The sequence below is a fragment of the Hyperoodon ampullatus genome (genome assembly GCF_949752795.1).
Source record: "Hyperoodon ampullatus genome assembly, chromosome: 15".
Classification (NCBI taxonomy): domain Eukaryota; kingdom Metazoa; phylum Chordata; class Mammalia; order Artiodactyla; family Ziphiidae; genus Hyperoodon; species Hyperoodon ampullatus.
Window position 1 is genome coordinate 67,706,392 of NC_136928.1, and position 18,145 is coordinate 67,724,536.

Here is an 18,145-nt window from a genome sequence, read left to right on the forward strand (position 1 = left end):
CTGTGGTGTCATAGGTAGAGGAGCTGAGAGGTGGGTGGCCGGCCTTATTTAGTAGTGTTGGGAGAACAGAGTGGTTGGCCTGGGGTTGCCTGAAATGGAATTTGGCGCTGCCGTGGAGGTGGCCTCCCTGGTGATCAGTGTTGAGAAGGGCTGCTGTTCGGACGGTGACACTGAGGGTCACGGGGGTGCGGGTACTGAGGCTGGGAGAATGGAGGAGGCCACGCTGTCATGCGTCTCTGTTTCTTCCTCCCGGCTGGCTTGTGGCGCCAGGCTGGGCTCTGCTGGCTCAGTACATTGTAGTGACTGGGTCTGTGCCTGCAGGTGGGGGCAGGGAATTCTGAGAAGAAACATGGGCTAGAGTTGATTTTTCTTTCACTGCTAGGGTGGAGACCTAAGAAGGTTCTTAAGTTTCACAGCTGTGCACACCCAAAAAGGACTTGGCCAAGTAGTTGTCTCCTGGCCGTCTCAGTCTGCTGCTTCCTCCCTCCCCTCTCTGCCCTACCAAACCCATATCAGTACCTCCACACCTTCAAGGGCTGCCACGGAGCTGGCTGGCCCAAATCTGATGGGTGTGGGAGGCACAGGCCCAAGGGTGGGTGACCATGAAGGCAGGATAGGCCTGACTAAGAGCCGATTTCTTTGCAGCTCACCTGGACAATGTCACTTGGTGGTAGAGGAGGACGGTGAGACGGTGGCTGGGAGTCAGATTGTAGCCACTTGCCTGCCACTGCCCAGCCAAGGGGCAGCCCAGAGCCCAGGAGCAGCAAGTGGCTGCAGGTCACAGACACAGAGAGGGTATGAGTGTGGCGGTGAGCACCTCCGCTCCCCTCCCCACAGCCTCAGACACCAACATGGTCACATCCACCTTCTCCCTGGTGGACTATGTGGTCTTTGTCCTGCTGCTGGTTCTCTCCCTTGCCATTGGGCTCTACCATGCCTATCGTGGCTGGGGGCGACATACCATCGGCCAGCTGCTGTTGGCGGACCGCAAAATGGGCTGCTTTCCTGTGGCGCTGTCCTTGCTGGCCACCTTCCAGTCAGCCGTGGCCATCCTGGGCGTGCCGTCCGAGATCTACCGATTTGGGACCCAGTATTGGTTCCTGGGTTGCTCCTATTTCCTGGGGCTGCTGATCCCAGCACACATCTTCATCCCAATCTTCTACCGCCTGCATCTCACCAGTGCCTACGAGGTAGGGAGGGAGGAGCACATAGGACCCCTGGGGTCAGGGGTGGAGAGGAGGAACAGGGCACCTAGGGATCTGGGCCCCTGGATCTCCTTTGCCTGATGAGAGTGACAGGGAATACATTGTGTGTTTATAAGTTCTCTCTGGTTGAAGTTGGGCGGGGTGGGAGTTGGGAGAGAAGAAGGGTGCTGTGCTGAGTGGGGCCCAGAGTGGATGCGAGTTGGATATTTCCTCTGCTCCTAGGTTTCTTGAGGGAAGTTGTGTGTGAATTGTTGGGGGTGGAGTGGAGAGGAATACCTTTTTTTAAAAAAAATATATCTACTCCTACCTAGTACCTGGAGCTCCGGTTCAATAAAGCTGTGCGGGTTTGTGGGACCGTGACCTTCATCTTTCAGATGGTAAGTGGAATGAGGATGGAAATTGAGCCTGATGCATGGTAGGGGGAACTGGACTCAGGCTTGCTGAGGCAGCTGGAGCCTTCCTTGCTCTCAGACGAGCAAGACTGAAATTCCTGCTAGCCCCCGGAGGCATCCTGCTTCCCATTCCTTCCAGTTCTGGCACAGGTACTATGGTGGCAGCAAGCCAAACTTTGGAAGAAGGGAGAGGGAGGTGAGCGTAGGTGAAGGGAGGCCATTGGGATATTGGAGCTGAGGTCCATCTTTCCTCCTCTCTCTGCCCACCCTCATCTCCTCTTCCCCTCACATTCTCTCTTCCGTACCCGACAGGTAATCTACATGGGGGTTGTCCTCTATGCACCATCACTGGCCCTCAATGCAGGTGAGGAGTCACAGCCCCTGACTCCCGGCCACAGCAGGCTGGGAAAAACCTTTGGGAGGGGCAGGTAGAGGAGAGTGTGCAGAAAAGAATCCAACCTTGACCAGGATATTATTTCACTGCCTGGGCCCTTGGCTGGTCTCTACTAGAGGTGGAAAGCTAATCAAACATTACCAGGCCCCATCTGAATTGGTTAATCAACACCTTTTGGTGGAGCTTTGCAAACTTTTTTTTTCCGTTGTGGTAAATGATTTATAGCATCCTTAATGACTAAATGCTTCATATCTTACCAAGGCTTCTCTGACTTCTCTGCTGGGAAACCCTCCTCGGGAGACAGGAATGTGACTTTTTTTTTTTTTAATTTATTTTTATTTATTAATTTATTTTTGGCCGTGTTGGGTCTTCGTTTCTGTGCCGAGGGCTTTCTCTAGTTGCGGCGAGCGGGGGCTACTCTTCATCGCGGTGCGCGGGCTTCTCACTCTCGCGGCTTCTCTTGTTGTGGAGCACAGGCTCCAGATGCACAGGCTCAGTAGTGGCTCACGGGCCCAGTTGCTCCACGGCATGTGGGATCTTCCCAGACCAGAGCTCGAACCCGTGTCCCCTGCGTTGGCAGGCGGACTCTCAACCACTGCGCCACCAGGGAAGCCCCAGGAATGTGACTTTTATCTGTTTACAGTGACTGGCTTTGATCTCTGGCTGTCAGTGCTGACCCTAGGCATTGTCTGTACCGTCTACACTGCTCTGGTAAGCACAGTTAGTCTTAGGGGAGGGAGGAGAAGAGATGAAATCGGGAGGGAGATGGGAGGAAAGGGAAAAGATGGGATAAGATCAATAGGTGGGTGGTAGATGAGATAAGAGTATAGGTGAGGAGAGGGCATGACCTTCCAGGGTGCTGTGAAATGAGATGTAGGAAATGGGATGTGGGGGGTGAAGGTGGGCATGGGCTGGGAGTGACGTCAGCAGGATCTTAGCAGCTGTACACCGCTGGCGGCTGTCTGGTGCCCTCGCTGGTGGTATGGCTTCGTAGACATCTGTGGCAGGTGTGCTGTCTTTTCCCTGCAGGGTGGACTGAAGGCAGTCATCTGGACAGATGTGTTCCAGACACTGGTTATGTTCCTAGGGCAGCTGGTGGTTATCATTGTGGGGTCGGCCAAGGTGGGCGGTTTGGGGCACGTGTGGGATGTGGCTTCCCAGCATGGCCTTATCTCTGGAATCGAGTAAGTACACCCCTTCCCCGGCTGGGGTCTGTAGTGCCTGACAGCTGAGCCCACCTAGAGCCTGCGCTTAGGGCTGTAGTAAGCAGAGGGCAAGCTGTGGAAGTTGAAGTACAGCACTGAGGCCAGTGGGAGGCTGGCACTGCGGAGATGGAGGGTGAGCACAGCGTTCTGGCCGGTGGTTGAGTGTCAGGATGTTTTTAGCACCTGGGATGAGGCTATGGTTGGAGGGATGGAGCCACCCCCTCCCCACCCAACCTGCTGCCCTGTCTTGAGTCCCGCTTCGCCCTGGCAGCCATCTCTCTGCCCTGCGTGCCCCCTATTGTAGGAGGGTGGGGAAGGCTGAGTCTCTGGGGCAACAGTGACATGTTGGTGTCTCTGGCAGGCTGGATCCGGACCCTTTTGTGCGGCACACCTTCTGGACGCTGGCCTTCGGGGGTGTCTTCATGATGCTCTCCTTGTATGGAGTGAACCAGGCTCAGGTGCAGCGCTACCTCAGTTCCCGCACAGAGAAGGCTGCGGTGCTGTGAGTGCAGGGCCAGGAAGACCGGGGAGCACAGGCTGGGGGAAGAGTGGGCCCCGGCTCCACTGAGGCAGTTGGGTTGGGACAGGATGCCGGAGCGCACGCGCACCCATTGGGCAGGACGTGGAGCTGCTTTCTGGGGCTTGGGGACGTGCCTGCTAGCACCGTCTCCCTGCTTGGCACTGGCCTCTTTTGCAGCTCCTGCTACGCCGTCTTCCCTTGCCAGCAGGTGGTCCTCTGCATGGGTTGCCTCATTGGCCTGGTCATGTTCGCCTACTACCAGGAGTATCCCATGAGCACCCAGCAGACTCAAGCAGCCCCTGACCAGGTGAGAAGGCCTCCCTGACCCCCCTCCTGGACCCCCCCAAGGGGAGTGTCTGGGTGGCTGCAGGAGGGACTCCCACCCTGGGTGGGAAATGAATGGAAAGTCCTTCCTGTTCTGGAAATCTACAATCCAGCATGTGAGGATCCCAGCCCCCAGCTAATCACAGTGCCCACCCTACTGGGGCGGGGACCTACCTTCACTGACTCACCGCTCTGCACCACCTGCTCTGTGGGGAGCCGTCACACGCCTGGTCTCATCTAACCCTCCCGACAGCCTCATTTTACAGAGGAGAAAGGGCTGCACAAGGGGGTGGCCAGCATGCTCAAGTCACACCACTCGCTGAGGCAGAGCTGGGGTGTGGGCTGCGTCCTCCTCTCTCCAGAGCCTGCTTTCTCTCCGCTTACTGTGGGGCTGCCCTCAGTGCCTGGCCCCCTTCCTAAAGCACGCAGTCTCCAGACACTGCCTGACATAGGCAGGGGAAGGGCGGTGTGCCCTGGGGATGGGCTTCTCTGAGGAGAGCTGTGCACTTCTGCTCTGCCTGCAGTTTGTCCTGTACTTTGTGATGGATCTCCTGAGAGGCCTGCCAGGCCTGCCTGGGCTCTTTGTTGCCTGCCTCTTCAGTGGCTCCCTAAGGTACACTCTTTGACCTTTTCCATCAGGCTTGACACAGCTGACCCCTCCTTGGTACAAGGTGATGGGTGGAGCGGGGGTCCCTCTGAATCTCTCACTGTGTTCGTTCATGTGTGAATGACAAGGGGCAGCTTGTCTGTGTGGGACAGCCTATCCTCTCCTGGGAGAGTCCCCTTTTTGGTGAAGGATTCTTCTTTTATGATACCAGGAATTGATCTACTTGAACCAAACCTGTACCCCACTCAGAGAAGGCCAGGTGTCCCTGCCTCCCAGGCCTCTTCCTCGTCTGCCAACTGTCAGGATGGTGTTTGGGCTGCACACGTCCTCTCCTGCCTTCAGGGTGCTAGTCCCTCAGTGGGGTCCCTTGTTTTGCATTTCTCAGCTTCTGGACTTGTCTTTTTCTTCTTCCAGCACCATATCCTCTGCTTTTAATTCACTGGCAACTGTTACAATGGAAGACTTGATTCGACCCTGGTTCCCTCATTTCTCTGAAGTCCGGGCCACCATGCTTTCCAGAATCATCGGTGGGATTATGCTTCCTCGTCTCTTCAGCCGTGTTCTTTCTAAGACACACCCTGAGAACTGTTGTCCCTCTGCTTTGAAGCACCCGTTTTAGCCTGGGCTCAGCACTTGCCCAATGAAGCACCAACCTTGTTTACATGTCAGGGAATTTCCTGGGGAGGTCTCTGAGTCACATAAGAGTGAGGACGGGGTGGGAGAGACCTGGAGGTGGGGCCTGAGGTAATATGCCCCGTTTCCAGGGACACAGAGGTAGTAGTTTGGCTGGGGAAGGAGCTTTGCTCTGCTTTTCCTGCTTTTATTGTGTTAACTCACATCTGCTTGTTTCCTCCTTTCTTTTTCCTCAGCCTTTGGCTATGGGCTACTTTGTCTGGGAATGGCCTATATTTCCTCCCAGATGGGACCTGTGCTTCAGGTAATGACTATGGAGGGAAGAAAGCAATTTTTAAGGGAGAAAAGGAGCTGATTGAAACCAGAAATTGAAGAAGACAGCTATTGTGAAAGGAATGACATAGGGGCAGGTGTCAGAGATTCCCCTTTGATGAGCTACCTTTGGCTGTGAACAGATTCTCAAGTAGCCAAAAGCCCCAGGGTCATTGTTGGCTGAGAGATATCTAAGGATCGGCCTCAGGAGAACCCCGAGCGCATTCCCTTAACCATTGCTGCCCTCTGGAATCCTGCGTTCTGATGATTCCAGGTAGAACAGACAGACAGATCTGACAGGTGGGGCTCTGAGACAGTGGTGGTAGCGGTGCCACGTTGGTGAGGCTGGGGATCTCTGAGCCTGAGTGTTCTTTTCCTCAACCCTGTCCTCCACAGGCAGCAATCAGCATCTTTGGTATGGTTGGGGGCCCGCTGCTCGGACTCTTCTGCCTTGGGATGTTCTTTCCTTGTGCCAATCCTCCTGTGAGTGACCCATCTGGCTCCACGGTCATGTGCAGGGGTGGACCTGGGGAACGACTTGGCAGGGCTCTCACCGTGACTGCTGGGAACTTACGTGAAGGTTTGGTGGGGCTGGCATTGAGACAAGAGAGTGTGTCGTGTCTCTGGGCAGGGTGCCATCGTGGGCCTGTTGGCTGGACTGATCATGGCCTTCTGGATCGGCATTGGGAGCATAGTGACCAGCGTGGGCTCTGGCAGAGCACCCACTCCCTCTAATGGGTCCAGCTTTTCCCTGCCCAGCAATCTGACTGCTGTCACCATGGCCACACTGATGCCCTCGACTACTATCTCCAAGTGAGTCAGAGCTCACTCTCTTTCTCCTTGTGGAGAACAGCTCATTTCTGAGGGGTTTTCCAGGGGCCTTGCTAAGGGATGGCCACCAGAGGACTTGGGCCAAATGTCGGGTGTTGGGTCCCAGGATTCTAGGACCGCGTAGGAGGGTGGAGCCAGGTGCCTGAAGAATGCCTGTCACTGAATTGCTAATTGTCTCACCCTCTGCTCTCCGCAGACCCACAGGGCTACAGCGGCTCTATTCCCTGTCGTATTTATGGTACAGCGCTCACAACTCCACCACGGTCATTGTGGTGGGCCTGGCTGTCAGTCTGCTCAGTGGTGAGGGGGTGTGGCATGGGGGCACAGGGAAACAGGGACCAGCTGAGGGAGGGCGCTCAGGGGTCTGGAGTCTGTAGCTCAGGGAATCCTGGGCTCCTGGGTGCCTGGAACAGTCACGCTTCTTGGTGGAGCTCGAGGAGGTGGGCGGGGACTGGGGGTTTAGAGTCCTGAGAGCAGGGGGCCGCGGGTGTGCCCTGGTTACACGATAGGAGCCTCAGGAGCACTTTGTCTTCAGGCGGAATGCGGGGCCGGACCCTGAACCCTCGGACCATTTACCCAGTGTTGCCGAAACTCGTTGCCCTCCTGCCCATGTCCTGTCAGAAGCGACTTCACTGCAAAACCCCCAGCCAGGTAGCACCTCTGTTGTCAGATCGCCCCTCCCTTCCCTCTCAGGCTACTGCCGGACCTCCTGGGTTCCTGTGCCTCCCTTTTCTTTCTCTTCCCATCTCCCCTTTCTCTGATGATTGGCCTGAGCTGGACTGTCCCGCAGCAGCGGCCTGGCTCCTTCCCACAGGGGAGCGGGGGCTTGGTGGGCAGAAGGGTCTCGGCCCCGCGAGGCCACAGCTGCTGGCCTTTTGCCTCCCTCCTCCCAGCCCCGTGCTCATCCCCGGGCCTGCTCCTCGTTGGTCTCCTTTCTAGCCAGGATCAAAGCAGGGTCATCTTTCCTGCAAGAGAAAGGGGAGGTTCCTTCACCTCCCCTTTGCCTCACGTTCACCCCACCCAGTCCCTTTGCTCTGTGTTCCCCAGGATCTCTCTGTGGACACCGCTGTGTTTCCGGAGAAGGTGAGCAATGGGATGCTGAGGGGCAGCAGAGACAAGGAGGCCGTGGACGTGCCTGAGGACGGCCCAGCCCACCAGGGGATCAGCCCCACCTTCATCCTCCAGGAGACCTCACTCTGATCTGGACTCGGGACCCAGCCCCAGAGACCACCCTGTGGCACAGGAACGGGTTCCTTGGTCATCCTCAGGGGTGATCAAGGACTGGATGACCTCGCCCACACCAAAGGACCTTGTTCTTGGGAGTTTGTGCTGCAGTAGAAGCTGTCATGTCACGGGAGGTGTGAGAGTAGGACGGGGTTTTTCCTTGTTCCTTGCCAGTCTGTTCTCTAGAGAACCAGGCTTGCAGAGGGTAGGATTTTGCCAGAGAAAGGGATAGAGGCGAATCCTCTGGCAAAAGGATAATGGCTTCTGATTCCACATCATCAGGCTCCTTTGAAGTGAATAGAAATAGCAGTGCTGGACCCACTTTGTCAAGATTGACCATCTCCCCGTAAAACTCAGCTGCCTTGGCCAGCTGTTGCTTCCCTCGCAGTCCCCTCGGAGCACACATTCTGTCAGCCACAAAGGGCCCTGGTGGCACCACTTTCAGGTTGTCTGTGATACCCAGGCCCCTCTCATTATCTGTCTACCTCCATTCTTGAGAGGGAGGTTTTGGTGTCCCTGAGAGGCGTCTCGGAGCGTACAGGTACATTCATCTCCCTCGCGTAGAGGAGGGAAGCTTTCCCTTTCCCTCGCTGCCCCACCCTGCACCTCTGTAATGGGTACTTGGGGACGGGGAAAATGTTAATTTAAGAAACTAGGGCATGACCAGGTCCACTGTGGAGCGTGCCATCCGTCTGACTCCTGAGCCACGCCACCCTAGTGGCGTTTGGTCATTCATGCTGTTTTCTTTTGGAGTTTCTTCCCCACATATCTATGTTCCTAGGGAGTAAAAACTGCTCTTGGGCTAGAATTCGGGCTCCTGTACTGTCTGCACCTGCTCTTGTCCACCTTAGTGCTATCCCTGGCAAAGATAAAGAGCCCCTCTTCCCATGCACAGGTCTTCCTCTGCTGAGGAGAGAGGCACAGGGGACCAGTGATGGCTTGGTGAGGTTTCTGGTCTCTGGCTGATGTGTCTACAGGGGGTAGCATTGTGCTTATGGGGTGGAAGATGCACACTTTCCCTCTGCTGCTTCTCTTCGCCTGTGGCTCAGTCTGTTCCCTGTCCCACCCACCACGTCCTTGACCAATACAGTCACTGCTGCTCTGAGAATTTTCACTTTGGGGCAGGAGGAAGAATGCTGCTATTTGGCTTTTAAAAATAGAACATTCGAGGTGGACTTTAATGGTCTTGTGAAGAACACTTTGCTCATGCCCACCCACACCTGGTCTCTAGCTCTGCTTGGCCCCGTCCAACTGCCCAGAAGTAGCTCTGGGCAAGCTCTCCAGGCCCCTCAGCAGAGACTTAGTCCCACACACATCCATGGCCAGTCCCAGAAAACGCCAGGTTGACTCTGCCCTGAGGTCTGCCCTCCTCTTGACAGCCCCCCACCTTGGGGCTGAGGGCCACTGCTCAGCCCACGTCCCCACCCCAGCCAGCTGCCAGAGTTGTAGACCTAGCCGGGCTCTCATTTATTCATTCTTCAACATATTTATCCATCACCCACTTCATTCAAGGGCCTTACCTTGGCTGCCATCTTAGAGCTAAGGAAATGACTGTGCCACCCAGGGACTCTGTACCAGGTGCCACCGTTGGCCTTTGAGTTGCCCCTTTTTGTCTCAAATTCTTGCATTTTGGCTATATTTACATAGAAAAAGGGGAGACCCTACAGGACTCAGAACTTGCAGGAATTATATTTAAGGGGAATGGTAAAAAAAATTCATTCTCCATATAATTCAAACTCTGTAACAGAACACAGATGTTCCTTTGTCTCTAACGCAGTAACTTTTCATGCAGTGTTTTAAAAGTACCATTTAATGATTGAGGGTGGAGTCTAATGGACAGACCTGGGTTCAAATACTGCAGTTACTTCATCTATTAGGTGTGAATGTCACAGTTAAAGATTCAAAATTATATTGTGTGTAAAGGACTGATGCATTCCTTAAATGCCAGCTATTGTGATAATTTTTGTAGTTTTCAAAGCACTTTTCACATGCTACCTAATTTTATACTTTGGGAGAGAAGTACATTCCATATCATCTGCATATTTAATGTATAAGGTAACTGGATTGCTTGCCTAGTGAAGGGTTGAAGCAGAGCTAGAACCCGGGTCTGTGACTCCCGTTAGCCCACCAAAGTCACATCTCTTGCCTGGAAGCAGTGTCCTGTTTGATAGGGTGCTCACACAGGTGACAGGGTCTCTCCTGAGGTAGCAGTCCAGAGAACAACGCTGTACTAAATGGGGTGCTACTGTACCATCGTTCTAGAATCTTTCTAGGTCAGTGGCCTTCAAACCTTTCTTGAGACCCACGGTAAGAATGTATTTCACAGCATGACCCAGTACACTGATATATTGCATTGTGTTACTGAAACATTTCATGACAAAATGTCTCTGGGTATAGTTAGTATTTCTGGAGCTCTCCTTCCCCTTCCCTCCTTGAATAATTCAGTCCTTAAGCCATTATGTGGAGTAGAACAAGGTAGGCATTCATGCTGGGGGCTGAGCGTTCTGGGTGTCGGAGCTCAAGTGGAAGGAGGGAGGCCATGCATAGGAGTGGCCCAGCTTGAATGCCAGAGCCTGAGCAGGATGAAGAGGGCAACCAGGTGGAGGGCAGCCTGCTGTGGGCTGTTAGAGCCCAAGCTGGATGAGGAGAGTGTCCATGGGGGTCGGGAGCCTGTCGTGGGGTTGGAGAAAGAGAAAGGAGCCCTCACAGGAAAGAAGGCGTGTGGGTTGTCAGCTGGAGTGAGTGAGGTGGGAGCCTAAGAGGGGGGGCAGCTTAACGTGGGGTGTCAGCATGAGGAGGGCATCCACAAGGTAGGTGGCTCAGCATGGCTTGTCCGAGCCAGTGTGTGTGTGTGTGTGTGTCTCACATGGAGAATCAGAACCCTATCAGAATGAAGAAGGCGGGACTTCCCTGGCAGTCCAGAGGTTTAGATTCCGCGCTTCCAAGGCAGGGGATGCGGGTTCGATCCCTGGTCAGGGAACTAAGATCCTACATGCTGCGCGGCCAAAAAAAATGAAGGAGGCATCTACACGTGCGAGCAACACATGCAGCTCAACCTGGGCTGATAGAGTGCAAGTGCAGTGAGGAGGGCATCTGTACAGGAGGAAGATCTGTCGTCAGGTGGGAGTCCAAGTAGGGTGAGAGGGTCACCTGCCATGGAGGCAGCCAGTGGTGGGGAGATGAAGACGTCCACACAGGGGCCAGCCCATTACAGTGTCAGAGCCTGAGTAGGATGAGGAGGGCATACATGCGAGAGAGAGTGTCGGGGCTTTGACTATGTGCTGAGAGATTAATCAAATAAGTATATTAGGAATAACCTGAGCCATGTTTCTCACTATTAGAGAAGGGTGTTACATGCATGGAAAGGGAGAGAGCAAGAATGAACTCTGTAGTGGTGGATCGGAGAAGGGGATATTGGCATGTGTTCATGGTTTTCAACAGATCTACGTAAATATAGAAATAAACAGGGAGGGAAGTAGCTCTGACCGCTGAGGGTTTGGGAGCAGGAGAAGTGTGATAGCAATAAGTGCTTGTGCCTAGATCTTGCATGCTAAATACACTTCCCACTAAAACAACAAAAACCCAAGGTTTCTTGGAGAAATAGTTGATTCTAGGGCTGGGACCAAAGTACAAGATAGGCCTGGAACATCTTGTGCCAGAAAGCAAAGAACTTATCAAGGAAAGATAAGATCATATCAAAGGACACAGAAGTTAGCTTGAAGGGACTCTCACTAGCCAAATCTGGAACATTCTGAGCACTAAAAGTAATGGATTATAAGCTATTGAATGAAAAAAGGAAATCATGAATTCATACTGATAAAAGTAGTAAGTTGGAAATTAGATAGGGTGTGGTATATTTATATAGTTTCAAATACTTCTCTCTGCACAAAATACTTAATTACAAGGGAAAAAGAACTATAGTGGAGAAGCCTGGCAGACACCATCTTAAGTGATCAAAATAAACATCATCTGTAATGGGATAAATCAGTCATGCATCCCCTGATAAGATGCAAAGGGAAGAACATGTAATCACTTCTGTGATTCTCTTGTCAGAAATGTATAACCTGAGTCTAATCATAAGAAAACATCAGACAAAATAAAATTGAGAGACATTCTATAACTGGCTTGTAATTATTGGGACCATAGCTGAAAATTAAATAGGATCTGAGTATTAGATGGAAGTAACATTAACTTCCTGACTTCGATGCTTCTGTTGTGGTTATGTAGGATAATGTTCTTGTTGGTAGGAAATACACAATAAATTAAATTTCATGCATGATCTACTGATGTGTTGCAATCTGCTAAAAACACTGTAGTGCTAGGCTTCCTTCCCAGCTTTCAGACACGGAATGGGTTTCTTTCCCACTTCCCACCACCAATGGTCCCAGAATTCCAAGGCCTCCATGCATTTTCTATTTTCCTAAAGTGGTCATGTCCTCTGAGAAGCCATTTCTGGCTGTTCCCCTTCCTGTGAGAAGCAAAAGGGCTATCACCCTCCAGTCCCAACAGCCAGCCTTGGCTCCCGCTCATCTGACAAAGCAGAAAACAGATGACTTCATGGCAGGGCTGGTGGTGGGTGGGTGGGGTCTTCGGTCCATTTAACCATTTTTGCTAGTTAGAGAATAATCCTTTCAACCATTCCTGTATGTTCACTAAGCCATTGGCAGAGGTTCTAGTTCCCGAGCAATAAACTCTTCGGATTTATTGTCTGAGAAACATGTTTACCAACCCAGAATTTTACACTTAATCAAAACGTAATACAAATGGAGCATGAAATAAAGATTTTCAGATATACAAGGGAACATAGAGTCAACAGACGTCAACTGTTAGAACGATGACCAAATTAACCAATAACATTTATTGTTACATCTAAATAAGCAGGGATTATTTTTCAAACAATATAATCTGGAACTAAAATCCAAGAGCTAAGATTCTCTAAGCTAACTGAACTAAGATTCTCTTTTCTCTTTTTTAGAGAACAGGATGTAGACCAACACTAGATAATAGAAAAATTAAAGTATGAGTTATACATTTAAAGATAACTAATAGAATAAAAGAAATATATCACTCCCATACCATTAAAGCAAAAAATCAAATGGAACAAAAAACCCCTGATTATTCCAAGCATAGGTGGAGTGGGGGTGGGGGGATTTTTCTAAATAAAAATGCTGAATAACGTGGTAAAAATAAGTCCAAGTGTATCACTCATCTCAATATTTATGAATATATGGAAGGAAAATGAAGTCATAGATTTATACATTTGGCAATAAGGAAAGAAATCCAGCTTTTGCTATTATAAAAGATATACTTAAAAGGAAACAGCATGGTGCTTCCCTGGTGGCACAGTGGTTGAGAGTCCACCTGCCGATGCGGGGGACACGGGTTCGTGCCCCGGTCCGGGAAGATCCCACATGCCGCGGAGCGGCTGGGCCCGTGAGCCATGGCCGCTGAGCCTGCGCTCCACAACGGGAGAGGCCACAACAGTGAGAGGCCCGCGTGTACCGCAAAAAAAAAAAACACCACCACCACCACCAACAACAACAAAAGGCCTCTCAAGGCTAGGAAAGCCACATCAAGGGCTTGCCATCAGATTCTGCCAGAGATATCTATAGATGTGGGTGGATTCCCCTCTTCTCAAGGTCCCGAAATATCTTGAAATTCCTGCAACCAGCAGGAGGAGGTGGTCTTCTTATTCACCTGATAAGGCTTTTGGGAACCTAAGAATTTCTAGTTTTTGGAAGGAGCAGGTAGAGAAAAGATAAATGTTTCAATTCTACTTACAAAGTTATAATTTATTAAATTTCTGTAAGTCATACTTAGCTTGAGGGGAAGGGTTTCTTTATATCTGGAAAACACAGATTAAAAACCAGCGATATTTCAGGCACCCCTCCCCTTGCCAAATTGCAACCATATTCATCAGTTCACTCAGTCCTATGTGACTAATTCTGGATCTTAATCTTCTGTTAACAGTTTTATGAAGCCATCAGGTTTTCCATTAAAATTCTCTAATTTCTTACCCAGTTCAGTGGAAACTATTTTTGAGTAGAAACACAATAAAACATAATTATTCCTAAAGAGTTCACCTAAAAAACTCTTATCTCACTTACATTTAACTTAAAAATTTCATCATATCAAGTTATTTTTCTTGCAGACAAATTTTGTAACAGGAATAATAAGATCTTATTTGACTTCTGGTAAACTTAGGTACAATAAAAGTATTATACTTAATGTTGATGACTCTAAAGACATGTCTGTATTAATTAAACCAACAAACTTAAACTTGTTTTCATTCATTAAAAATTAATCCTCACTCATGTGATCCTGAAATTCATTTGGGTTAGTTTCATTTATATTTCTGAGTATTTATATAAGCACCTAATTTCCTTTAGGTCGATTATATAGAGACCTTTTACAAACTAATTTTGACAATACTGATGCCAAAATATTGGCTCCCTGTACACTGATGCTGAAATGAGATACGGAGACATGGTTTTGGAAGAGAAAGAAAGGGTGGCTTAACATAGCAGGCTAGCGCCTCAAGAACTGTGCACTCCTCCCTGGGGAATAGGGAGGGTCTTATAGTCAGGGCTCTCAGCTGACTGAGGAATTAAAACAGCTGGTTTTAATTCCTCAAAGAATTGGGTGGCCACCTCAAGGATATCAAAGGACTGATGTACCAGTATATTCTTAACGGTTGTAGTGGGGTTCCTCTGAAGGGCCACTGCAGTCACGAGGATTGATCCTCAGATACTTCTGCTGGGTTCTCAGTCACCTGAGGACCCCTTGTGGCCAGAGAAGCAAATGTCCCTTCTTCTTAGGAGATGAATAATTGTCTCTCATTTCACTAGCAAATGGTTTGTTCAGATCATACACTGACCTTTTTTTTTCAACTTAAGCAAAAACCTAGCCACCTATATTTTTCCTAAGCCTACGGCCCAGGTTCCCCTAGGTCCCCACTTAGGACATGTACCGGTACCCCTTAAGACTCCAAGTCTTAAGGAAAAACAGCTTGAATAACATTTTTAGGATGATCACTTAAAAACAATGAGATCCAGATACGAGGAGAATTCACCAGAACACCTGAGGAGTACTGAGAGGCTAGTGGGACTCAGTGGGCCTGTGCTGGTACTAAGTGCCAGTTCGGTGTAGATTCTAGGTGTCCTCTGGTGGGTATCACTGATATCCTGCCCACTATGCCATGCTAATGTCAACCAAAAAAATTAATCAATAGTTGATCTAAGAAAGAAATGGAATAATTTTATTCAAGCCAATGTGAGGATTATAACCTGGGAGATGGTCTTTCAGAAAGCTCTAAGGGCTGCTCCACCCGTTAGAGGTCTAAGCACAATTATATAAGTTTTTGAAACAGTTTACACAATCCAGATCTGCACACACAAAGGGAGTATTGAGTCATTTTGACCCATTGGTTGTACTGAGGACCAGGTTTTCTCCTGGACTTTGTTACACCCACTTTTCTTTTCTTTTTTTCTTTTTTGACCACGCCCTCTGGTTTGTGGGGTCTTATTTCCCCAACCAGGGATTGAACCTGGGCCCCCTGTAGTGGAAGCAAGGAGTCCTAACCACTAGGCCACCAGGGAATTCCCAACAGCCACTTTCAATGCTGGGGCTGGCATTGCCCTCAATGACTGCTTTGTCAAGTTCATTTTCTGGTATGACAACGAATTTGCCTATAGCAACAGGGTGGTGGACCTTACGGTCCACATGGCATCCAAGGAGTGAAAGTCCCCTGGACCACCAGCCCCAGTGAGAGGACAAGAGGGAGAGAGAGAGTCTCAGCTGCTGGGGAGTCCTTGCCCCAGTCCTATCCCCCAACACAATGTGAATCTCCTGTTCATGACACAGTTTCCATCCCAGACTCCCTGAAGGAGGGGAGGGGCTCAGGGAGCTCTACCTTGTCATGTACCATCAATAAAAAGACAGTCCTGGTTTATGCAGCCCAGGGTTTTCGTGTGTGTGTGTGTGTGTGTGTGAGTGTGTGTGTTGGAGGGTTGGGGGAGTGGGTTGGACAGGGGGAGATCCAAGATCATAATTTTATATTACAGAATAAAATCCAAAATTTCAGGGTCAGCTGGTATGGTCAGATGAAGAGTGACAGATTTGTTAAAAATAATATGTGTGTAGGGCATGTTACCACATGTAATTTACATTTGTGTGAGCCAAAGTTTTAAAAGCCACCACCAGCTTTGCTGTGCATCTAAAGAAAAGGAAACACCAGCCCAGATGCTTCCTGAGACCCTGGAGTTTTCCGTGTGGAAGACTTGAGTATCACTGCTTTTTCAAAGACCACTTGGGATTGAAGATCCAGGTGCCATAGAAATGATGAGAGTGAACAGGAATGCTTCCCATGGGAGTCAGTGCCCATTCAACACTATTTTTATGCTTTTATGTAAGGGGATGATTATGATGTCAGTAATGAAAAGACATTTCTGGGTCCTGATTATAAGTGTGACTACTGGGAGGCTGCTCAAAGACAAACATGGGGCCCCAACTCCTCTGCAAGTCACCAGCTTAACACTGTTAGCAGCTGCCCAGCTCCCCCAGCCCTGTGTAAAACCATTGGTTTGTCAGACCCCTGTGAACTCTGGCCTACAGCCCAGGCAGCTCAGAAATTCTGGCTGTCAGACTGGAAACAGTGTGACAACCTTTTTAAAGTGTCTCTTCTGGGAGACAAAAATCCAATGGCTTGCCTGAAGATACTTACTGGGATCATGTCTGATAAACACCTGAGTTTTCTGAGGTTGGCCAGAAATAAACTTCATATGTATATATATTTTTTGGTGAAAAAATAATATCATTTTCCTAGACTATATGTTGCAGACTTGATTAAAGGAGAGCTTGGGTAAACATGAAAGATTGAATATGTTTTATCTTTTCCTTCCTAAATCCCCACTATAATAACAGTAAAGAAGTAAAAAGACCATAAACCCATAGGGTTAAAGAGAAAGGAGAAATGATGACAGGAGTTAAGAGACGTCAACACAATATCGGAAAATGAAAGCAGATGGAAGATTGATAACTGATTTAGAAGAATGGAGAGACTTAAACAGAAGGGAGCTGGTGAAAGGTGTGCAGCAGATAGAGGGGGGCAGTGGAGGGCACCAATAAAGAGAAAGTCAGTTGGCTCAGCAGAACACAGGAAAGTGTAAGGAATCAAAGGCGCAACCACTGATCTGTTCCTCATCTCTCTATTTTTGCCTTTTCCAGGGTTTTCTTTTTTTTTTTTTTTGCGGTACACGGGCCCCCTCACTGTTGTGGCCTCTTCCGTTGCAGAGCACAGGCTCCGGACGATGCAGGCTCAGCGGCCATGGCTCACGGGCCCAGCCGCTCCGCGGCATGTGGGATCTTCCCAGACCGGGGCACGAACCCGTGTCCCCTGCATCGGCAGGCGGACTCTCAACCACTGCGCCACCAGGGAAGCCCTCCAGGGTTTTCTTAAATGGAATTATGTAGTCTTTGGAACCTCGCTTCTTTCAATTAGCATAATATATTTAAAAGTCATCTGTGTTGTAGTATCAATACTTTTTTCCTTTTAATTGCTAACTAGCGATCCATTTTATAAATGTGCCACAATGTGTTAGATTGGTTCCAGGTTCTGCTATAAACATTTGTGTAGTGGTTTCTCAGTTTTTCTGTCAACACAGGTTTTCATTTCACTTGGGTAAATACCTAGAAGTGAGGTTCTGGGTCCTGGTAAATCCTCTGAATAATGCTGATTACTTTGTTGTCGTTTTAACAAGCAACCAATCCAGCGAGTTTCAGACCGCAAGTTCTGGTTCACCTTCTTTGGGAAGTAGTTCCCGCATCAGTTCGGTTTTCAAAGACTTTGCTGTACAGTTTGGATCTACCCTTTCATGTCTTACTCTGGAGTTGGTCTGGGACTTGGATGTTGATTTATCCATATATTTATGTTGTAGTTCCATACCTAAAGCTCGGTATGCTTCTTTGGGTGTGTCTTGCACATGAACAGCCTGGGGTGAGCCTCAGACTTGTGTCAGTTTATGGACAAAATCAGAGATACCCTTCTCCAGCTCTCTCTTCTGAGGGATTTCCACATCACAAATCAGCTGATCGTGTGGCTTCTCTTGCCCTGTCATAGTTTACTGTGAAGGCTGAGGAGGATGACCGATTCTGCTGCTATAAATGTTTCGTGACAAGCATTTCACTTTGATCTTCACCCCCTGCCCTGCCTCGCAGGTCATCCATAACCACTGTGTTCACACATTTCGCACGAAATAAACTCACTGTCATTCTGTGTTGTCAGGAGGACTCTCATCAACAGAATGTTTGGGAAATGTGTTGTAACATCCTATACAAGGGCTGCCAAACAGCCATTGCATCATATGATTTTTTTCTGGCACTTTAGAGACTCTTTAATCACCCTTTTGATGTAAAAAAAAATTATCTGCCAATAAATTTTTCTCTAAAATAGGAGGTCATGACAAGATACAGACACACAAAATATTTTTGCAGTTGGACA

General features: G+C 49.5%; 1 protein-coding gene across 1 annotated transcript; it reads left to right on the forward strand.

The window, feature by feature from the left end:
• Positions 1 to 797: 797 nt before the first annotated feature.
• SLC5A6 (solute carrier family 5 member 6) lies at positions 798 to 8,449 on the forward strand (the record flags this gene model as incomplete). Its single annotated transcript, XM_079720683.1, has 15 exons — positions 798 to 1,190; positions 1,517 to 1,582; positions 1,910 to 1,961; positions 2,635 to 2,702; positions 3,021 to 3,175; positions 3,558 to 3,698; positions 3,894 to 4,023; positions 4,565 to 4,653; positions 5,062 to 5,174; positions 5,517 to 5,584; positions 5,989 to 6,075; positions 6,224 to 6,405; positions 6,620 to 6,723; positions 6,959 to 7,074; positions 7,471 to 8,449. The coding sequence occupies 15 exons, from the start codon at positions 798 to 800 to the stop codon at positions 7,621 to 7,623; spliced, it is 1,917 nt and encodes a 638-aa protein (XP_079576809.1). The 3' UTR covers positions 7,624 to 8,449.
• Positions 8,450 to 18,145: the final 9,696 nt, after the last annotated feature.